Below are 21,160 nucleotides of genomic sequence, written 5' to 3' on the forward strand. Positions count from 1 at the left end.
TTCGACAGTCACATCAAATCAGTAACAAAATCGGCCTACTATCACCTCAAAAATGTAAAAAGACTTAGAGGGCTCATGTCAGCTCAAGACTTAGAAAAACTTGTACATGCCTTTATTACCAGTAGGCTAGACTATTGTAATGGTCTCCTTGCAGGTCTTCCCAAAAAAACTGTCAGGCAGCTACAGCTTGTTCAGAACGCTGCTGCTAGAGTTCTAACAAAGACCAAAAAATGTGAGCACATTACACCAATTCTTAAATCCTTACATTGGCTCCCTGTACATCAGAGAATAGATTTCAAAATCCTCCTGCTCACATATAAATCACTACATGGTCTAGGGCCCAAGTATATCACTGATATGCTCCCACTATATACGCCCTCTAGATCACTAAGATCTTCTGAGACCAATCTGTTAGCGGTTCCAAGAGTAAACTCAAATCAAGGGAGATCATCATTCAGTCACTATGCAACACATAGCTGGAATAAACTTCCTGAAGATGTCAGACTCTCCCCAACTCTCACTACTTTTAAAACTAGACTGAAGACTTTTATGTTCACCTTAGCTTTCAGCTAAATCTTTTAATCTTTTAACTTTTAACGTCTGCACTGTTTTTATTTTTATTGTCTGCATTTTAATTTTGCTTTTATTTTCTTTCATTTCACTTTGTTGTCTGTGAAGCACTTTGAGTCTGCCTTGTGTATGAAAAGCGCTATACAAATAAAGTTGCCTTGCCTTGCCTAACGGACACAATGAGTAAGCGCGTACAACAGTATCACATTTAACAGACCATTCAAGTCCCACATTTTAAAAAGCATAAAAACTATTTCAGTCAAAGACACATTTAAGAATTAATGCATAATATAGGGCTTTTATTTTATTTTTTTTTAAATTAGTTTTCTTATGACAATGATCTTATGAAAAAATACTAAGGTTTCGCAGCATTTAACAGTATTTTTTCGCAGTAAAATATCGTCATCAACATTTGTAAACAAACAACTTTACCAGTTAAAATTGATTGATTGATTGATTGATTGATTGAGACTTTTATTAATAGATCTGCACAGTGAAGTACATATTCCGTACAATTGACCACTAAATGGTAACACCCGAATAAATGTTTCAACTTGTTTGAATCGGGGTCCATGATACAGATATATACTATCCGATATATACTATCATCATCACACCAGATAATCATCAGGGTATATACATTGAATTATTTACATTATTTACAATCCGGGGTGGGTTAGGTTTGGTTGTTATCATCAGTCATCAACAATTGAGAACAGGGAAATGGATATTGAAACAGTGTAGGCAAAAGAAAAAGTATCTACATTTGGTTATTTACATTTGCTTATTAACAATCCGGGGAGGGTGTTAGTTTAGGGTTTAAGTTGCCTGGAGGTGTACTTTTAGTGCGGTTTTGAAGGAGGATAGAGATGCCCTTTCTTTTATACCTGTTGGGAGTGCATTCCATATTGATGTGGCATAGAAGGAGAATGAGTTAAGACCTTTGTTAGATTGGAATCTGGGTTTAAAGATACCTTTATATTTCCCAGCAATGAACTGTTATGTCACAGTAAAATAATGTACTCAGTCCAATATCACAAGAAATCACAGTAAATTCAATCTAATCGACCAATCTGATAGAAAGAAGTCATTTGTGAAGCGTGTGAAGACTAAAGACAGACAAGTGAGGAAGGTTCACTGTGTTCAGACCGGAAGTTATAGTTTCCCATCATGCATTGTAACTTCCACAGACGATGTCCGAATGAAACACACACATATTGTCATGTTCCTGTCAAGAAAACATGAAGGACACAATAAACATTACAAAAACTACAATTATCAACAGAAAAATAATAATAAAAAAATAAATAAGTTAAAATAAAAAAGTGTTTGGACCGGAAATAGTTGAATTTCGGCGCATGCGCAACCGAATCGAGCAGCTCAGAGACATTGGTGGCGAGGAAGATGGCGGACTGAGCTTTACCGAAAAAGATTCAGATTTACCACCTAAAAGCGTTTTAGATTCTCAAACATTTATTTTTTCTTAAGCCCACAACACAAGGGTTGGAGCGATGGAGTGTTGTTTAAAGTGAAGATTGAAGACGTGATAGAAGATGGACGACTACTGCTATGCTAAGATGGCGACGTCCGCTAAAAGAGAACATGAAAGAGAATCAGCGCCACCAACTTCCAGCAAATCACCAACGGAGATAAAGACGAAAGATGAAGGTGAGTGACTTGAAAACTATCATGAGCCCCGAAATGAGTGTTGATGAGAAAGTAGCCGACTTTTCAAGAATGTAACGAAAGAGCCGCCATGTTTGTTAGCTTGAAGAAGGCAGTGGAGTTCACATCAGAGGAGATGAAAGAATGCAAAAGTTTTATCCGTTTTTACAAATCAAAATATATATTTGGATCGTTGAATATTAGACTGTAAATATGTATTTTCAGAAAAAAAACATTGCAAACAGCCAAACATTCCATTGTTCAGATGTAGACTGACTTCCTTGACAAGTTCGACTCACTACAGTCCTACCTCGCTTTTTCTTCCTAACACTTTGTTGAAAACACAATCATGGAGGAAAAATGCTGTAACAACATTTTTAAATACAATTAGTGATGTGGCGTGTGGACAAAATGTATATCACAATAAATATCAGCATGTTCTGTGCATCAGAAAAATATTCACAGCGCTTCACAGTTTCCACATGTTGTTATGTTACAGCTTTATTCCACAATGGAATACATTCATTTTTATCCTCAAAATTCTACACACAATACCGCAAAATGACAACGTGAAAAGTGTTTTATTTTTTTAATGTACAAGTTGGATGGGAAGCGTTGGTTTTCATCCAGGATGTCTTTGTACCAAATGAATAAATGTGCAACATTTTAATTCATAATTCATAAGGCGTGATTAAATAAGGCTGTAACATAACAACATGCGGAAAAAGCAGGTATTCCTCATAAAACATGTTTGGGACATGAGGCCGTTGTTTTTCATTTTTATTTTTATATTAATTTCAAGAAATTGCAGTTTTTGTATCACTGCCCCACTCTTCCTCAAGTGGAGTCAAAAATGACGGTGAAGTCCTTCGTCCTTCTGCCGATCGCTGGAACGCAGGTGAGCACGGGTGTTGATGAGTAGATGAGGGCTGGCTGGCGTAGGTGGAGAGCTAATGTTTTTAGCATAGCTCTGTGAGGTCCCGTTGCTAAGTTAGCTTCAATGGCGTCGTTAGCACAGCATTGTTCGCCAGCCTGGAAAGCATTAACCGTGTATTTACATGTCCACTCTTTAATAGTATTGTTGATTTTCTATCTATCCTTCCTTCTATCCTTTATTTTTTTGTTTCTATATGCAGTTAAAGCACGATGCTATCACGTTAGCTCGTAGCTAAAGCATTTCGCCGATGTATTGTCGTGGAGATAAAAGGCACTGAATGTCCATTTTGCGTTCTCGACTCTCATTTTCAAGAGGATATAGTTTCCGAGGTGGTTTAAAATACAAATCCGTGATCCACAATAAAAAAAGGAGAGTGTGGAATCCAATGAGCCAGCTTGTACCTAAGTTACGGTCAGAGCGAAAAAAGATACGTCCATCACTGTCTCTCAAGTCCTTCACTTTAACGTTCCTCATCTACGAATCTTTCATCCTCGCTCAAATTAATGGGGTAATCATCACTTTCTCGGTCCGAATCTCTCTCGCTCCATTGTAAACAATGGGGAATTGTGAGGAATACTAGCTCCTGTGACGTCACGCTACTTCCGGTACAGGCAAGGCTTTTTTTTATCAGTGAGCAAAAGTTGCGAACTTTATCGTCAATTTTCTCTATTAAATCCTTTCAGCAAAAATATGGCAATATCGCGAAATTATCAAGTATGACACATAGAATGGATCTGCTATTCCCGTTTAAATAAAAAAAAATCATTTCAGTAGGCCTTTAAAGCACACATGATTGTGTGTGCTGCTGGTCCACTAACATTTTCATTTATTAAATTTTTTATGTAATTGTTTTTATTTTGTTTTACTTTCTTTTTTATTCAAGAAAAAGTTTACTTATTTATCTTATTTTATTTTATTTAAAAAAAAAAAAAAAGGACCTTATCTTCACCAGACCAGGTTGTCAATGAAATCAGATTGTTCAAAAGGGTTCTTTTAAAACCAGGTCCAGTTCAGATTATGTCCAGGTCGGGCCCAGCAACACACACCTTCACCCATGTACACTGAAAACCAGGGAACACAACAGATTGCATACAATCCTCAAACAAAATTACATTTTCAAAATAAGCACCCATGTACAGTCCAGATCACGTCCAAGTCGGACTCAGCAACACACACCTGTATTTATGGACACTTAAATTAGGGAACACAACAACAGATTGCATAACATATATAAACAACATTACATTTACAAAATAAGCCTTTGAAGACTTCCCATCTTTTTTTATGTTTTTTGGCATCATTATCGTTTTCAACCATATCACTTTCTAAAGTTAAAATATACTTAATAAATGTTTTAAAGAAAGTAATACTAAGTGAATATCTGTTTTTGGCCTTAAAAATAAACCTTTTACCGAGTACTATAATTAAATTGACAAAATCATGACTGTCAATGAACTCTCCTAAAATAACAGAAACCACATCGAGCTTCATAAACAAACCAACCCTTAAACACATTTTTTCAACTTCCACCCAAAACGAAGACACAATATTACGATACCAAAACAAATGCAGGGTGGATTCAGACTCCTGACAACAAAATCGGCAATCATCTGACTCTGTCATATTCCATAGTTTTAAAATGTTTCCCGTGGGTAAGAAATTATAAATCATTTTAATTTGAAAATAACAATTTTGCACATTAATAGTAGTTTTGTGGATTAGTTTGAATATGGCATTCCACGGCAACGGGCAGTCAAAAAAGTCCTCCCATTTTCCATATGTGTTGTATGGGACAGCCTTCAAAGATTTCTTTATTAAATAAAAATTGTGTATTTTTATTTGTATTTTAGTTCCTTTTTGCCAACTATAATTTCTTATTAGAGGTTTACAAACTAAAATTTAGTAGTTCCATAATTAATTATTTTGTTCCCATCTTTTCCCAATTACTCCAGTTAGTTGATGAAATGAAAAGCTTGAACAAGCATCACCATACATAGTTCTAAATTCATCATACTTCATAATCTTACCATTCTCATTGATTCCATCATTGACAAAATGATTCCTCTTTCAAACATATTTTTCCAAAAGAAAGGCTTTCCATCTATTACAATATTAGAGTTCATCCATATTATCTGCTGAAAAATATCGTCTCTTTTTTCTGGCACATAAAATTGAAAACACCCCCATGAGTGGATTGTTTCCTTTATGAACCCCGCCATGTTTCACAGCAGACTCTCTACATAAGGAAGATGGGAGGGCATCACTTGTAAAAACGGATACAATTTATTTTGATACAGTACATGTTTTTTGTCCAACAGGACACTTGTGTACCACTCAGTGTTTAAATACATCTTTGGAACAATTGATGCTTTTAAAGACAGACACATAGCTTCAAGGTTGAGAAGTTTCAGGCCCCCATATTCATACTCATTGTACAAAACCTTTCTTTTCATCTTTTCTGGTTTGCCGTCCCAGACAAAATCGAAGACCCTCCGCTCATAAATCTTAAAAAAGTTTTGTGGTGGAGCTGGTAATGACAAAAACAAATAAATACATTGAGTAATAAGGGGTTGACAATAGATATTTTACCATACAAGGTTAAGGATTTCCATAATTGCATAATTGTATCCAGCTTTCTTAGTCGATTATCATAATTTACTGAGCCTAGATCCTCCAGATTCTCTGGGACAACAACACCAAGTATGTTAACTGGTCCATCTGTCCACAAAACAGGCACTTTGCATTCCATTCGAAAGGATGTTCCCTTTAGATTTCCGATCCTTAATATTTTACATTTATCATAATTAACCTTTAATTATTAACCTTTCATTCTTAACCTTTCATTCTTAACCTTTAATTATTAACCTTTCATTCGTAACCTTTTATTCTTAGCAACTTTGACTGACCCACTTACACATCTGTTGTCATCTCTCAAATGTGATGCAACTTTGACTGTCAATACTGTCCCATTTACACATCTGATGTCATCTCTCACATTTGATGCAACTTTGCCTGTCAATACTGTCCCACTTCCACACCTAATGTCCTCTCTCACATATGATGCACATATGACTGTCAATACTGTCCCACTTCCACACCTAATGTCCTCTCTCACATGTGATGCACCTTTGACTGTCAATACTGTCCCACTTACACATCTGATGTCATCTCTCAAATTTGATACACCTTTGACTAGGGATGATACTCGAAACCGGTTTTCGCGGTTGTTCGATAAGAAAAGAACCGAGCCCCCGGACTCGAATCCCTTTTTGAGAACCGGTACCCGTTATCGAGACCACTATAGTAAAGAAAAAGAGTTGGTTCTTTATGCGAATCCCTGGGAACGAATCTCGTCCCGAACCAGAAATGCCCCTTGAGACATCACAAGAACTAACGACCTAGCTCAGTCATTAGGCGCCGATAGGAAAAGCAGGAAAACAATGGACCAGAAAAAGTGCTCCAAAGTGTAATAAAGTTCAAAACAAAAGGTATAATCCAATGAATAACTTTACTGAGAGATTTGAGCAGGGTACAAACACATGACCAACACTTTTATGACCAACCGGAAACATAGCAACCAGGCTAGCAACGCACCTCCTTTACGGCAGCTGTCGCAACGTTCTTAAAGCAACCGCAGCACATACATATATATATAAAACATATCTCCCTTTTTTAACTTTTGTTTTTCTTTCCTTGTAAACAAAACAAAATCACACTGTATATGTGTTGTCTGTCTAATTATAAATAATGCAGACGAGGCGTGTTGGCTGAGTTCTTGACGTTTACTTTCACAGCGTGCTCATAACCTCATTCTTAGCTGCCGGGTGGCGACATGCAACAACACTTTTCGGGGCTACCGCGCATGCTCGTCACTCCCGTTGCATGCTGGGTAGTGTAGTTGTTATATTCCCTAGCTCATTACAGCACATCTTTCCCCCTATAAAGAAATAATGTTAACTCAATAAAGTGTATTTCTTTTTTTAGCTTTAATTTTTCATTTTTTAGCATTGTAACCACATTTGCAAACAACTTTTCTCTTCATAGAATGTTCTTTCAATAAAGAAATAAAGTGCAAAAATATCAAAGCATCATAACAAACAGTTATGTCAAATAGCAGCAGAATTGCACTTTTTGGAGAGCTGTATTATTTTCAGTTTTGTGCCCAAGGGACTGATTTTATTTAACACTATATTATTATTTATACACCTATAGTGATCACAGAGACAGCTTGTTTTTGTGTTACTGTATATATTTGTTTTTCTGAAAAATCCCACTTAATATACTTTGGGTAACAACAGTCAATATTTATTTTTTTTATTTGATTTTTTTAGGGGGGGGGGGGTAACAGTCAATATTTATTTATTTATTAGATTATATTTTTTTCTTATATAATAAAAGTGATCTTTTGTTAAACCAAATATTGTGTGTTTTTTTCCATATACAACAACCTATCTGGACTCGATAAGAGAATCGATAAGGAATCGGTTCGATAAGAGGATTCGCTAATAGGCTCGAACTCGATAATTTCTTATCAAACATCATCCCTACCTTTGACTGTCAATACTGTCCCACTTCCACACCTGATGTCCTCTCTCACATATGATGCACCTTTGACTGTCAATACTCTACCACTTCCACACCTGATGTCCTTGCTCACATATAATGCAACTTTGACTGTCAATACTGTCCCACTTACATATCTAACGTCATCTCTCATATATGATGCAGCTTTGACTGTCAATATTGTCCCACATACACATCTGATGTCATCATTCATATCTGATGCAACATTGACTGTCAATACTGTCCCACTTACACATCTGATGTCCTCTCTCACATATGATGCAACTTTGACTGTCAATACTGTCCCATTTACACATCTGATGTCATCTCTCAAATGTGATGCAACTGGCAGTAGAGAACATGTCTAGTTGTGAACGGTGGCCATGTTGGCAAGCTAAGTAGTAGATAAAATGAATATACAATGTTAGCTATCAACGTTCAGAGCAGTGTTTATTTTGACATCAGTTTTCAATTTAGTTTTGATCATAGTCTTTTGACGAACATGTGTTTTAGTCATATTTTAGTCCTCTAAATGTATTTAGTTTTAGTTGAGTAAATTCCTCAACAAGACCATTCATATTTCAAATATAAACTTTCACACTAACCTTATTATGTGTTATTATTTTTGCTAAAATGAAGCATTTAAAAAAATGAACGTTGAATGATATATGAATAAAAAGGTCACAATGAAGAAACAAATTAGTTTTCTTCTAGATTGGCGGGCAAGCTTGCCTATGGGTACTACAAAAGTAGTGGTTGAGTAAACAGTCTTGCTCCTTCTCTACTATCCTTAATAGTAACTTTAATTCAGTAAAGTATGAGTCATTTGGAAATATTAGTTTAGGCTTACTTCCTGTAGCGTAGATGTCACGATGATTAGCCTTCAGATGGCTTTTCAAGTTGGTTGTATTTTAACCAGGGAAAATGGAGCCACACGCTTTACGATGTGTCTTGTTGTCTGCCGTTGCAAATGTAAAATATGTCCATCTTTCTTCCAGGCGTAGAAGACTTATTGTAATGTTTTATACAGCAGGTATGTAACGATATGAGAACTTCATATCACGGTTATTGTGACCAAAATGATCACTGCTATCATTATTATCGCAGTATTGTGAAATGTGCTTAAGACGCTTTTTAAACATAGCTAAAATAAATAGACACATTGTTCGAAAAGCCATTATTTTGCAAGTCTTAGTCTTCGTGTTTTATCTGTTTTAGTAGCTAAACTTGCTGTAAATGTTGTACTGTGGCACTTTAAGATTTATTCAAACAAAAAGTGCATAACAAATCAAATGTATTTTAATTATATATCACTTCTGGTGAGCGTTTGTCGTAATCTGTTTAGCGGTACTTGAATGCACCGTTAAACTACCTCCTCTCTTTTCCTCTGACGAAAGATCGATCTTCATAATTTCGTGCTTCGAGAGCACAGCTTGTAGGTTCAATTTGCACAATTGAACATCTTAGTTGCTCAGACAGTAATATGATTGGGGTATGTTGTGTTTAACGGGGAAAGACGTATGTCTCTTGTTTTCATGTTAGCATTCAAGCTAGCGAGCTGGCACTGGTAAGTCTGCCGTCATTTGATCAAAGTGCATTCATCAATCTCAGTTTTTGGAGATCTTTAATTTCTAAGGGTAATACCGACCTTTGGGAGTTTTTCCGCCGTCATCATTATTGCCGTTTATCGTTGCATCCCTACAATATAGTCTTGTTTCCCGGTGTAAAATGCAAACATCGTTTAGTAGTTGATGTTCTGATTGGATCCCCGCCAGTATTTACCGTGCCTCTTTCCTGTGTACTACTATGATTGGATAGATTTCTAACCTGCCCCACCCGCATAGCTAGAGACGAAATTAAGTATGATTGGATTTTGTCTCTGTCAACATTTTCCCCTTGTTTTTATTTGTTAGCTAAATTGTCAATTCATTTTGTCATTGTTCTTTTCAACTTGAAGTTGTTGTGATTTGTTATTGTCCTATTTTCGTCTGGGTAAAATAGGTTGTTGACGATAACTAAGACAAAAAAATGTTGTCAACAAAATTAACACTAATTCAAAGTTTACTACACATTCGAACGATACAACAAAAATGTACAGGTTAAACATAACCAACCTGTATAATGCACCTGCTATGGTTTTTACATCTATGGATTCAGCCATACGAATGTAAAATGTTCCAGATTTGACATTCTTTAGTGGATCACATATTTCCCCTTCCGGGAAGCGTAAGTGGGACAGTATTGACAGTCAAAGTTGCATCAGATGTGAGAGATGACATCAGATCTGTAAGTGGGACAGTATTGACAGTCAAAGTTGCATCAGAAGTGAGAGATGACATCAGATGTGTAAGTGGGACAGTGTTGACAGTCAAAGTTGCATCAGATGTGAGAGATGACATCAGATGTGTAAGTGGGACAGTATTGACAGTCAAAGTTGCATCAGATGTGAGAGATGACATCAGATGTGTAAGTGGGACAATATTGACAGTCAAAGTTGCATCAGATGTGAGAGATGACATCAAATGTGTAAGTGGGACAGTATTGACAGTCAAAGTTGCATCAGATGTGAGAGATGACATCAGATGTGTAAGTGGGACAGTATTGACAGTCAAAGTTGCATCAGATGTGAGAGATGACATCAGATGTGTAAGTGGGACAGTATTGACAGTCAAAGTTGCATCAGATGTGAGAGATGACATCAGATGTGTAAGTGGGATAGTATTGACAGTCAAAGTTGCATCAGATGTGAGAGATGACATCAGATGTGTAAGTGGGACAGTATTGACAGTCAAAGTTGCATCAGATGTGAGAGATGACATCAGATGTGTAAGTGGGACAGTATTGACAGTCAAAGTTGCATCAGATGTGAGAGATGACATCAAATGTGTAAGTGGGACAGTATTGACAGTCAAAGTTGCATCAGATGTGTAAGTGGGACAGTATTGACAGTCAAAGTTGCATCAGATGTGAGAGATGACATCAGATGTGTAAGTGGGACAGTATTGACAGTCAAAGTTGCATCAGATCTGAGAGATGACATCAGATCTGTAAGTGGGACAGTATTGACATTCAAAGTTGCATCAGATGTGAGAGATGACATCAGATGTGTAAGTGGGACAGTATTGACATTCAAAGTTGCATCAGATGTGAGAGATGACAATAGATGTGTAAGTGGGACAATATTGACAGTCAAAGTTGCATCAGGTGTGAGAGATTACATCAAATGTGTAAGTGGGACAGTATTGACAGTCAAAGTTGCATCAGGTGTGAGAGATGACATCAGATGTGTAAGTGGGACAGTATTGACAGTCAAAGTTGCATCAGATGTGAGAGATGACATCAGATGTGTAAATGGGACAGTATTGACAGTCAAAGTTGCATCAGATGTGAGAGATGACATCAAATGTGTATGTGGGACAGTATTGACAGTCAAAGTTGCATCAGATGTGAGAGATGACATAAGATGTGTAAGTGGGACAGTATTGACAGTCAAAGTTGCATCACATGTGTAAGTGGGACAGTATTGACAGTCAAAGTTGCATCAGATGTGAGAGATGACATCAGATGTGTAAGTGGGACAGTATTGACAGTCAAAGTTGCATCAGAAGTGAGAGATGACATCAGATGTGTAAGTGGGACAGTATTGACAGTCAAAGTTGCATCAGATGTGAGAGATGACATAAGATGTGTAAGTGGGACAGCATTGACAGTCAAAGTTGCATCAGATGTGAGAGATGACATAAGATGTGTAAGTGGGACAGTATTGACAGTCAAAGTTGCATCACATTTGTAAGTGGGACAGTATTGACAGTCAAAGTTGCATCAGATGTGAGAGATGACATCAGATGTGTAAGTGGGACAGTATTGACAGTCAAAGTTGCATCAGATGTGAGAGATGACAATAGATGTGTAAGTGGGACAATATAGACTGTCAAAATTGAATCAGATGTGAGAGATGACATCAAATGTGTAAGTGGGACAGTATTGACAGTCAAAGTTGCATCAGGTGTGAGAGATGACATCAGATCTGTAAGTGGGACAGTATTGACAGTCAAAGTTGAATCAGATGTGAGAGATGACATAAGATGTGTAAGTGGGACAGTATTGACAGTCAAAGTTGCATCAGATGTGAGAGATGACATAAGATGTGTAAGTGGGACAGTATTGACAGTCAAAGTTGCATCAGATGTGAGAGATGACATAAGATGTGTAAGTGGGACAGTATTGACAGTCAAAGTTGCATCACATGTGTAAGTGGGACAGTATTGACAGTCAAAGTTGCATCAGATGTGAGAGATGACATCAGATGTGTAAGTGGGACAGTATTGACAGTCAAAGTTGCATCAGATGTGAGAGATGACATCAGATGTGTAAGTGGGACAGTATTGACAGTCAAAGTTGCATCAGATGTGAGAGATGACATAAGATGTGTAAGTGGGACAGTATTGACAGTCAAAGTTGCATCACATGTGTAAGTGGGACAGTATTGACAGTCAAAGTTGCATCAGATGTGAGAGATGACATCAGATGTGTAAGTGGGACAGTATTGACAGTCAAAATTGCATCAGATGTGAGAGATGACATCAGATGTGTAAGTGGGACAGTATTGACAGTCAAAGTTGCATCACATGTGTAAGTAGGACAGTATTGACAGTCAAAGTTGCATCAGATGTGAGAGATGACATCAGATGTGTAAGTGGGACAGTATTGACAGTCAAAGTTGCATCAGATGTGAGAGATGACATAAGATGTGTAAGTGGGACAGTATTGACAGTCAAAGTTGCATCACATGTGTAAGTGGGACAGTATTGACAGTCAAAGTTGCATCAGATGTGAGAGATGACATCAGATGTGTAAGTGGGACAGTATTGACAGTCAAAATTGCATCAGATGTGAGAGATGACATCAGATGTGTAAGTGGGACAGTATTGACAGTCAAAGTTGCATCAGAAGTGAGAGATGACATCAGATGTGTAAGTGGGACAGTATTGACAGTCAAAGTTGCATCAGATGTGAGAGATGACATCAGATGTGTAAGTGGGACAGTATTGACAGTCAAAGTTGCATCAGATGTGAGAGATGACATAAGATGTGTAAGTGGGACAGTATTGACAGTCAAAGTTGCATCACATGTGTAAGTAGGACAGTATTGACAGTCAAAGTTGCATCAGATGTGAGAGATGACATCAGATGTGTAAGTGGGACAGTATTGACAGTCAAAGTTGCATCAGATGTGAGAGATGACATCAGATGTGTAAGTGGGACAGTATTGACAGTCAAAGTTGCATCAGATGTGAGAGATGACAATAGATGTGTAAGTGGGACAATATAGACTGTCAAAATTGAATCAGATGTGAGAGATGACATCAAATGTGTAAGTGGGACAGTATTGACAGTCAAAGTTGCATCAGGTGTGAGAGATGACATCAGATCTGTAAGTGGGACAGTTTTGACAGTCAAAGTTGCATCAGATGTGAGAGATGACATCAGATCTGTAAGTGGGACAGTATTGACATTCAAAGTTGCATCAGATGTGAGAGATGACAATAGATGTGTAAGTGGGACAATATAGACAGTCAAAATTGAATCAGATGTGAGAGATGACATCAAATGTGTAAGTGGGACAGTATTGACAGTCAAAGTTGCATCAGGTGTGAGAGATGACATCAGATGTGTAAGTGGGACAGTATTGACAGTCAAAGTTGCATCAGATGTGAGAGATGACATCAGATGTGTAAATGGGACAGTATTGACAGTCAAAGTTGCATCAGATGTGAGCGATGACATCAAATGTGTAAGTGGGACAGTATTGACAGTCAAAGTTGCATCAGATGTGAGAGATGACATCAAATGTGTATGTGGGACAGTATTGACAGTCAAAGTTGCATCAGATGTGAGAGATGACATAAGATGTGTAAGTGGGACAGTATTGACAGTCAAAGTTGCATCAGATGTGAGAGATGACATCAAATGTGTAAGTGGGACAGTATTGACAGTCAAAGTTGCATCAGAAGTGAGAGATGACATCAGATGTGTAAGTGGGACAGTATTGACAGTCAAAGTTGCATCAGATGTGAGAGATGACATCAGATGTGTAAGTGGGACAGTATTGACAGTCAAAGTTGCATCAGATGTGAGAGATGACATAAGATGTGTAAGTGGGACAGTATTGACAGTCAAAGTTGCATCACATGTGTAAGTAGGACAGTATTGACAGTCAAAGTTGCATCAGATGTGAGAGATGACATCAGATGTGTAAGTGGGACAGTATTGACAGTCAAAGTTGCATCAGATGTGAGAGATGACATCAGATGTGTAAGTGGGACAGTATTGACAGTCAAAGTTGCATCAGATGTGAGAGATGACAATAGATGTGTAAGTGGGACAATATAGACTGTCAAAATTGAATCAGATGTGAGAGATGACATCAAATGTGTAAGTGGGACAGTATTGACAGTCAAAGTTGCATCAGGTGTGAGAGATGACATCAGATCTGTAAGTGGGACAGTATTGACAGTCAAAGTTGCATCAGATGTGAGAGATGACATCAGATCTGTAAGTGGGACAGTATTGACATTCAAAGTTGCATCAGATGTGAGAGATGACAATAGATGTGTAAGTGGGACAATATAGACAGTCAAAATTGAATCAGATGTGAGAGATGACATCAAATGTGTAAGTGGGACAGTATTGACAGTCAAAGTTGCATCAGGTGTGAGAGATGACATCAGATGTGTAAGTGGGACAGTATTGACAGTCAAAGTTGCATCAGATGTGAGAGATGACATCAGATGTGTAAATGGGACAGTATTGACAGTCAAAGTTGCATCAGATGTGAGCGATGACATCAAATGTGTAAGTGGGACAGTATTGACAGTCAAAGTTGCATCAGATGTGAGAGATGACATCAAATGTGTATGTGGGACAGTATTGACAGTCAAAGTTGCATCAGATGTGAGAGATGACATAAGATGTGTAAGTGGGACAGTATTGACAGTCAAAGTTGCATCAGATGTGAGAGATGACATCAAATGTGTAAGTGGGACAGTATTGACAGTCAAAGTTGCATCACATGTGTAAGTGGGACAGTATTGACAGTCAAAGTTGCATCAGATGTGAGAGATGACATCAGATGTGTAAGTGGGACAGTATTGACAGTCAAAGTTGCATCAGAAGTGAGAGATGACATCAGATGTGTAAGTGGGACAGTATTGACAGTCAAAGTTGCATCAGATGTGAGACATGACATAAGATGTGTAAGTGGGACAGCATTGACAGTCAAAGTTGCATCAGATGTGAGAGATGACATAAGATGTGTAAGTGGGACAGTATTGATAGTCAAAGTTGCATCACATTTGTAAGTGGGACAGTATTGACAGTCAAAGTTGCATCAGATGTGAGAGATGACATCAGATGTGTAAGTGGGACAGTATTGACAGTCAAAGTTGCATCAGATGTGAGAGATGACAATAGATGTGTAAGTGGGACAATATAGACTGTCAAAATTGAATCAGATGTGAGAGATGACATCAAATGTGTAAGTGGGACAGTATTGACAGTCAAAGTTGCATCAGGTGTGAGAGATGACATCAGATCTGTAAGTGGGACAGTATTGACAGTCAAAGTTGAATCAGATGTGAGAGATGACATAAGATGTGTAAGTGGGACAGTATTGACAGTCAAAGTTGCATCAGATGTGAGAGATGACATAAGATGTGTAAGTGGGACAGTATTGACAGTCAAAGTTGCATCACATGTGAGAGATGACATAAGATGTGTAAGTGGGACAGTATTGACAGTCAAAGTTGCATCACATGTGTAAGTGGGACAGTATTGACAGTCAAAGTTGCATCAGATGTGAGAGATGACATCAGATGTGTAAGTGGGACAGTATTGACAGTCAAAATTGCATCAGATGTGAGAGATGACAATAGATGTGTAAGTGGGACAATATAGACTGTCAAAATTGAATCAGATGTGAGAGATGACATCAAATGTGTAAGTGGGACAGTATTGACAGTCAAAGTTGCATCAGGTGTGAGAGATGACATCAGATGTGTAAGTGGGACAGTATTGACAGTCAAAGTTGCATCAGATGTGAGAGATGACATCAGATGTGTAAGTGGGACAGTATTGACAGTCAAAGTTGCATCAGATGTGAGAGATGACATCAAATGTGTAAGTGGGACAGTATTGACAGTCAAAGTTGCATCAGATGTGAGAGATGACATCAGATGTGTAAGTGGGACAGTATTGACAGTCAAAGTTGCATCAGATGTGAGAGATGACATAAGATGTGTAAGTGGGACAGTATTGACAGTCAAAGTTGCATCACATGTGTAAGTGGGACAGTATTGACAGTCAAAGTTGCATCAGATGTGAGAGATGACATCAGATGTGTAAGTGGGACAGTATTGACAGTCAAAATTGCATCAGATGTGAGAGATGACATCAGATGTGTAAGTGGGACAGTATTGACAGTCAAAGTTGCATCAGAAGTGAGAGATGACATCAGATGTGTAAGTGGGACAGTATTGACAGTCAAAGTTGCATCAGATGTGAGAGATGACATAAGATGTGTAAGTGGGACAGTATTGACAGTCAAAGTTGCATCACATGTGTAAGTAGGACAGTATTGACAGTCAAAGTTGCATCAGATGTGAGAGATGACATCAGATGTGTAAGTGGGACAGTATTGACAGTCAAAGTTGCATCAGATGTGAGAGATGACATCAGATGTGTAAGTGGGACAGTATTGACAGTCAAAGTTGCATCAGATGTGAGAGATGACAATAGATGTGTAAGTGGGACAATATAGACTGTCAAAATTGAATCAGATGTGAGAGATGACATCAAATGTGTAAGTGGGACAGTATTGACGGTCAAAGTTGCATCAGGTGTGAGAGATGACATCAGATGTGTAAGTGGGACAGTATTGACAGTCAAAGTTGCATCAGATGTGAGAGATGACATCAGATGTGTAAGTGGGACAGTATTGACAGTCAAAGTTGCATCAGATGTGAGAGATGACATCAGATGTGTAAGTGGGACAGTATTGACAGTCAAAGTTGCATCAGATGTGAGAGATGACATCAGATGTGTAAGTGGGACAGTATTGACAGTCAAAGTTGCATCAGATGTGAGAGATGACATTAGATGTGTAAGTGGGACAGTATTGACAGTCAAAGTTGCATCACATGTGTAAGTGGGACAGTATTGACAGTCAAAGTTGCATCAGATGTGAGAGATGACATCAGATGTGTAAGTGGGACAGTTTTGACAGTCAAAGTTGCATCAGATGTGAGAGATGACATCAGATGTGTAAGTGGGACAGTATTGACAGTCAAAGTTGCATCAGATGTGAGAGATGACATCAGATGTGTAAGTGGGACAGTATTGACAGTCAAAGTTGCATCAGATGTGAGAGATGACATCAGATGTGTAAGTGGGACAGTATTGACAGTCAAAGTTGCATCAGATGTGAGAGATGACATTAGATGTGTAAGTGGGACAGTATTGACAGTCAAAGTTGCATCACATGTGAAAGATGACATCAGATGTGTAAGTGGGACAGTCAGAGTTGCTTCGAATTAAAGGTTCCTAGAAGATTCCATAGGAACTGCTCGAGGTAAAAGAGTCATCTATATCAGCGGTCCCCAACCACCGGGCCGCGGCCCGGTACCACGCAAGAAATTTAATTTAAACTTTTTTTTTTTTTTTTAAATTAAATCAACATAAAAAACACAATATATACATTATATATCAATATAGATCAATACAGTCTGCAGGGATACAGTCCGTAAGCACACATGATTGTATTTCTTTATGAAAAAAAAAAAAAAAAAACCTCCCCCCCCGGTCCGTGGGACAAATTTTCAAGCGTTGACCGGTCCCCAGCTACAAAAAGGTTGGGGACCACTGATCTATATGACTTCTATACGACAACAAGTCAAATTGGCCACGCCCTACTGCCACAAGTATATTGCAAGCTGGGGGAAACCGTAGACAAACACACACAGGACCCCGGTCCATAAAGGCGGATTGTCCCACGCACGATTACATCGTGTACTGTTGCATTCCTACTATTTACTACTATCTTGTAACAGATATGTTTGCCATGTTGGATCAAGTTAATGTACGCTAACAGCTGATCACCATGATCAACCTGAAATGAATCAATATCATACAACCGCCTATGAACCATCCCTATGAACAACACAAATATTATGCATCGTAATTTAACACATTGAACTTGTTTGTGTTCCTCAGACGTCCAGCAGCTGATTGGTCATCCTGAAGGACTTCCGCCGCAGCTGCAGGGAGGAAGTTCCACTTTGAAGCAGGAGACTCCACAGCTACTTCACATTAAAAAGGAAGAGGAGGAACTCTGCATCACTCAGGAGGGAGAGTGTCTTCAGTGGTCAGAGGAAGGTGATACCACCAAGTTGCCACTGACTGTTGTCTTTGTGAAGACGGAAGATGATGAAGAGAAACCACAAGTGGACAAGCTCTTAGCTCCACTATCAGATAGTGAGGCTGAAGACGAGGTTGAGGAACCTTTGAGCAGCGATACAGACTGTGAAGGTGATATGAGGACTCACACTGACAACAAACAAGCCGACTGCTTTAAAAAGAAGAAATGTAAAACAACTTTGAGCTGCTCAGTTTCTGGTGCAAAATGTTCTAAAGAGAGCAGTTTGACTGAAGACATGAGAACACACACAGGAGAACAAACTTTAGATTGTTCAGATTGTGGTAAAAGCTTTCGTTACAAGAGCAGTTTGACACAACATCTGAGAACACACACGGGAGAAAGACCATTTTATTGTTCAGTCTGCGGTAAAAGCTTTTCACACAAGAGCAGTTTGACTCGACACACGATAACGCACACAGGAGAAAGACCATTTAATTGCTCAGTCTGCAGTAAAAGCTTTTCACACAGTACCAATTTGACTCACCACATGAGAACACACACAGGCGAAAAACCATATAATTGTACGGTTTGCCATAAGGGCTTTTCTAGAAACAAGTTGACTGACCACATGAGAACACACACAGGAGAAAGACCGTTTAATTGTTCACTTTGTGGTAAAAGCTTTTCTCACAAGACTGCTTTGACTCAACACAACAAATCACACGCAGGAGAAAAACAAGGCATTTGTCCAGTTTGCAGCAAAAGTATACACAAGAGCGGTTTGGCTAAACACATTAGAACGCACACAGGTGAAAGACCATTTGATTGCTCAGTATGCGGTAAAGGCTTTACGCAACGGTACCATTTGACTCAACATATGACTACCCACACAGGAGAAAAACAATTCAATTGTTCAGTCTGTGGTAAAAACTTTACCCAACGAAACCATTTGACACAACACATGAGAACACACACTGGAGAAAAACCATTTAGTTGTTCAGTTTGCTTTAAAAGCTTTGCTCACAGTGGAAGTTTGCCTCAACACATGAGAACGCACACTGGAGAAAAACCCTTCAGTTGCTCAATTTGTAGTAAAAGCTTTACCAGCAAACTCGCTTTGACTCGACACAAAATGAAACACGTGGGATAAAAATAACACATATCTGTTTGCAGTATACGTTATTCTCAAGGTAGCATGACGTGTTGTAAATGTACTCCTCCAATACATAGCGAACACTTTTTATCGACACATTTTGACTGAACACATTTGTCATACACCCTGGAGAAAACCCTTTCAGTCGTTCATTTCGCCGTCAAAGACATTCTTGATAAAATGTCCAATGAGAACATACACAGGAGAAAACATGTTGAAATACTTAGTTTGTCGCCCAGAAGACAGATAAGACACATAAAAACATACACAGAGAAAAACCATTTATTTGATTAGTTTGTGGTAAAACGTTTGAACAGAGACTAGGTTCTAGATCCTCTTTTGTTCCAAAGTAGTCGTGGTCTCTCTGCCATGATTAGTGGCAGCAAACACACAACTCTCTCGATGCTGTTGTTGATGAAAGTAGCGTGAGATTGCATCAATGCGCCCAGATACTAAATTGCTGATAGAGGACTTAAAATAACCAAAATAGTGTATTTAAAACAAGTTATAATTTTGTCTGTCACTAATTGTGTATAAAATGGTGTTTGTGTTTTGTAGATATTTTGAAATGCTTATTGGTGGCATAGTTGACTCCCCATTACCCTCATGCTCGGTTTTCAAGCAACAAGTATCGCCACCCTCGCCCGTCCCCTCTCGCTATTTGTGTGGAAGAGAGTCCAGCCCCTCTCGAGAGGACCGGTTCCAGACCCCTTGCTGTGCGTTGAATTAGGTTTGACTAGATTCAGCCGGAACTTCTCCACCTGGCACTCAAGCTCCTTACCCCCCAGCGAGTTGACATTCCACGTCCCAAGGGCTAACTTCTGTAGTCCAGGATCAGACCTCTGAGGACCCTGCCTTTTGAGTAGTGAGCCCATTGGAGGCGGGGACCCTCGTTTCCTCTTCATGGGGCCAGGCGCTTGCCATTGAGCCTTACCTCCAAGCCTGGCTCCACAAGGGGGTCTGAGTTACCCGCTTTTGGGCGGGAAAATCTGTCTTTTTCGTAAATGACTTTGAGCTGCTCTTTTTCTGGTCCCTCGCCTAAGACATGTGACATGCACACTCCCCTACAACCATCAGGTGGCAGAACAGAGAGCTTTTTCATTCAAAAATGTGTTCTGTAAAAACTAATGTAATGTGTTCCAATAGGAAAAATGCACATTAAAAGTTATAAATAGCCAATATTTGTCATGTCTTTTACTGGGGTAACAAAATGGCCAAAAATATAATCGAAATATCTGGTATCACCAATCAGTACTTGGCATATGAAGAGGAGGAGAAGAAAAGGTGGATAGACCGGAACGGGGGTGTCAAACAGGTTTTTTTTTTGAGGGCCACATTGCTATTATGACTCCCCTTAGAGGGCCACATTAATTTATGTGGCGGACTACGATAAATGACATCCCAGACCACATTAAATGATGTGAAGGACCAAAATAAATGATGTGGCAGACCACATTAAATGGTAAATGGGTTGTACTTGTATAGCGCTTTTCTACCTTTCTAAGGAACTCAAAGCGCTTTGACACTATTTCCACATTCACACACACACACACACATTCACACACCGATGGCGGGAGCTGCCATGCACGGCGCTAACCAGAACCCATCAGGAGCAAGGGTGAAGTGTCTTGCTTTAGGACACAACGGACGTGACTAGGATGGTAGAAGGTGGGGATTGAACCAGTAACCCTCAGATTGCTGGCACGGCCACTCTCCCAACTTCGCCACACCGTGATGATGTGGAAGAATTGCTGTCATTTGGATTAATTTCGTTTTCCAAATCCTCAATATTTTCCAGGGTTGGCGTTTTTATCCAGGTGTTAACATGCTCAATAAATTCATGTACATTGATCAATTT

At 38.8% G+C, this 21,160-nt stretch overlaps 2 protein-coding genes across 3 annotated transcripts in view; both read left to right on the plus strand.

Annotated features, from left to right (window-relative positions):
• Window positions 1-21,160, plus strand: part of LOC133632267 (gastrula zinc finger protein XlCGF17.1-like) — a 144,097-nt gene that overhangs the window by 78,584 nt on the left and 44,353 nt on the right. The gene's annotated exons all lie outside the window — the stretch shown is intronic.
• LOC133632250 (zinc finger protein OZF-like) lies at window positions 1,955-20,499 on the plus strand. Of its 2 annotated transcripts, XM_062024586.1 has the most exons (3): window positions 1,955-2,238; window positions 18,005-18,319; window positions 19,861-20,499. In XM_062024586.1, the coding sequence occupies exons 1-3, from the start codon at window positions 2,124-2,126 to the stop codon at window positions 19,887-19,889; spliced, it is 459 nt and encodes a 152-aa protein (XP_061880570.1). In that variant the 5' UTR covers window positions 1,955-2,123; the 3' UTR covers window positions 19,890-20,499. The 2 variants fall into 2 exon arrangements, with proteins under 2 accessions (XP_061880570.1, XP_061880568.1); XM_062024584.1 differs by having other exon boundaries at window positions 18,005-20,498.

Source organism: Entelurus aequoreus, linkage group LG17 (genome assembly GCF_033978785.1).
Source record: "Entelurus aequoreus isolate RoL-2023_Sb linkage group LG17, RoL_Eaeq_v1.1, whole genome shotgun sequence".
In the NCBI taxonomy this organism is placed as follows: domain Eukaryota; kingdom Metazoa; phylum Chordata; class Actinopteri; order Syngnathiformes; family Syngnathidae; genus Entelurus; species Entelurus aequoreus.

Excerpts from the sequence above, each read along its gene's own strand:
- LOC133632250 (XM_062024584.1), top strand. The coding sequence starts at position 2,124 with ATGGACGACTACTGCTATGCTAAGATGGCGACGTCCGCTAAAAGAGAA. Across the intron at positions 2,239-18,004 it reads GATAAAGACGAAAGATGAAG|ACGTCCAGCAGCTGATTGGT; the intron begins GTGAGTGACTTG and ends TGTGTTCCTCAG.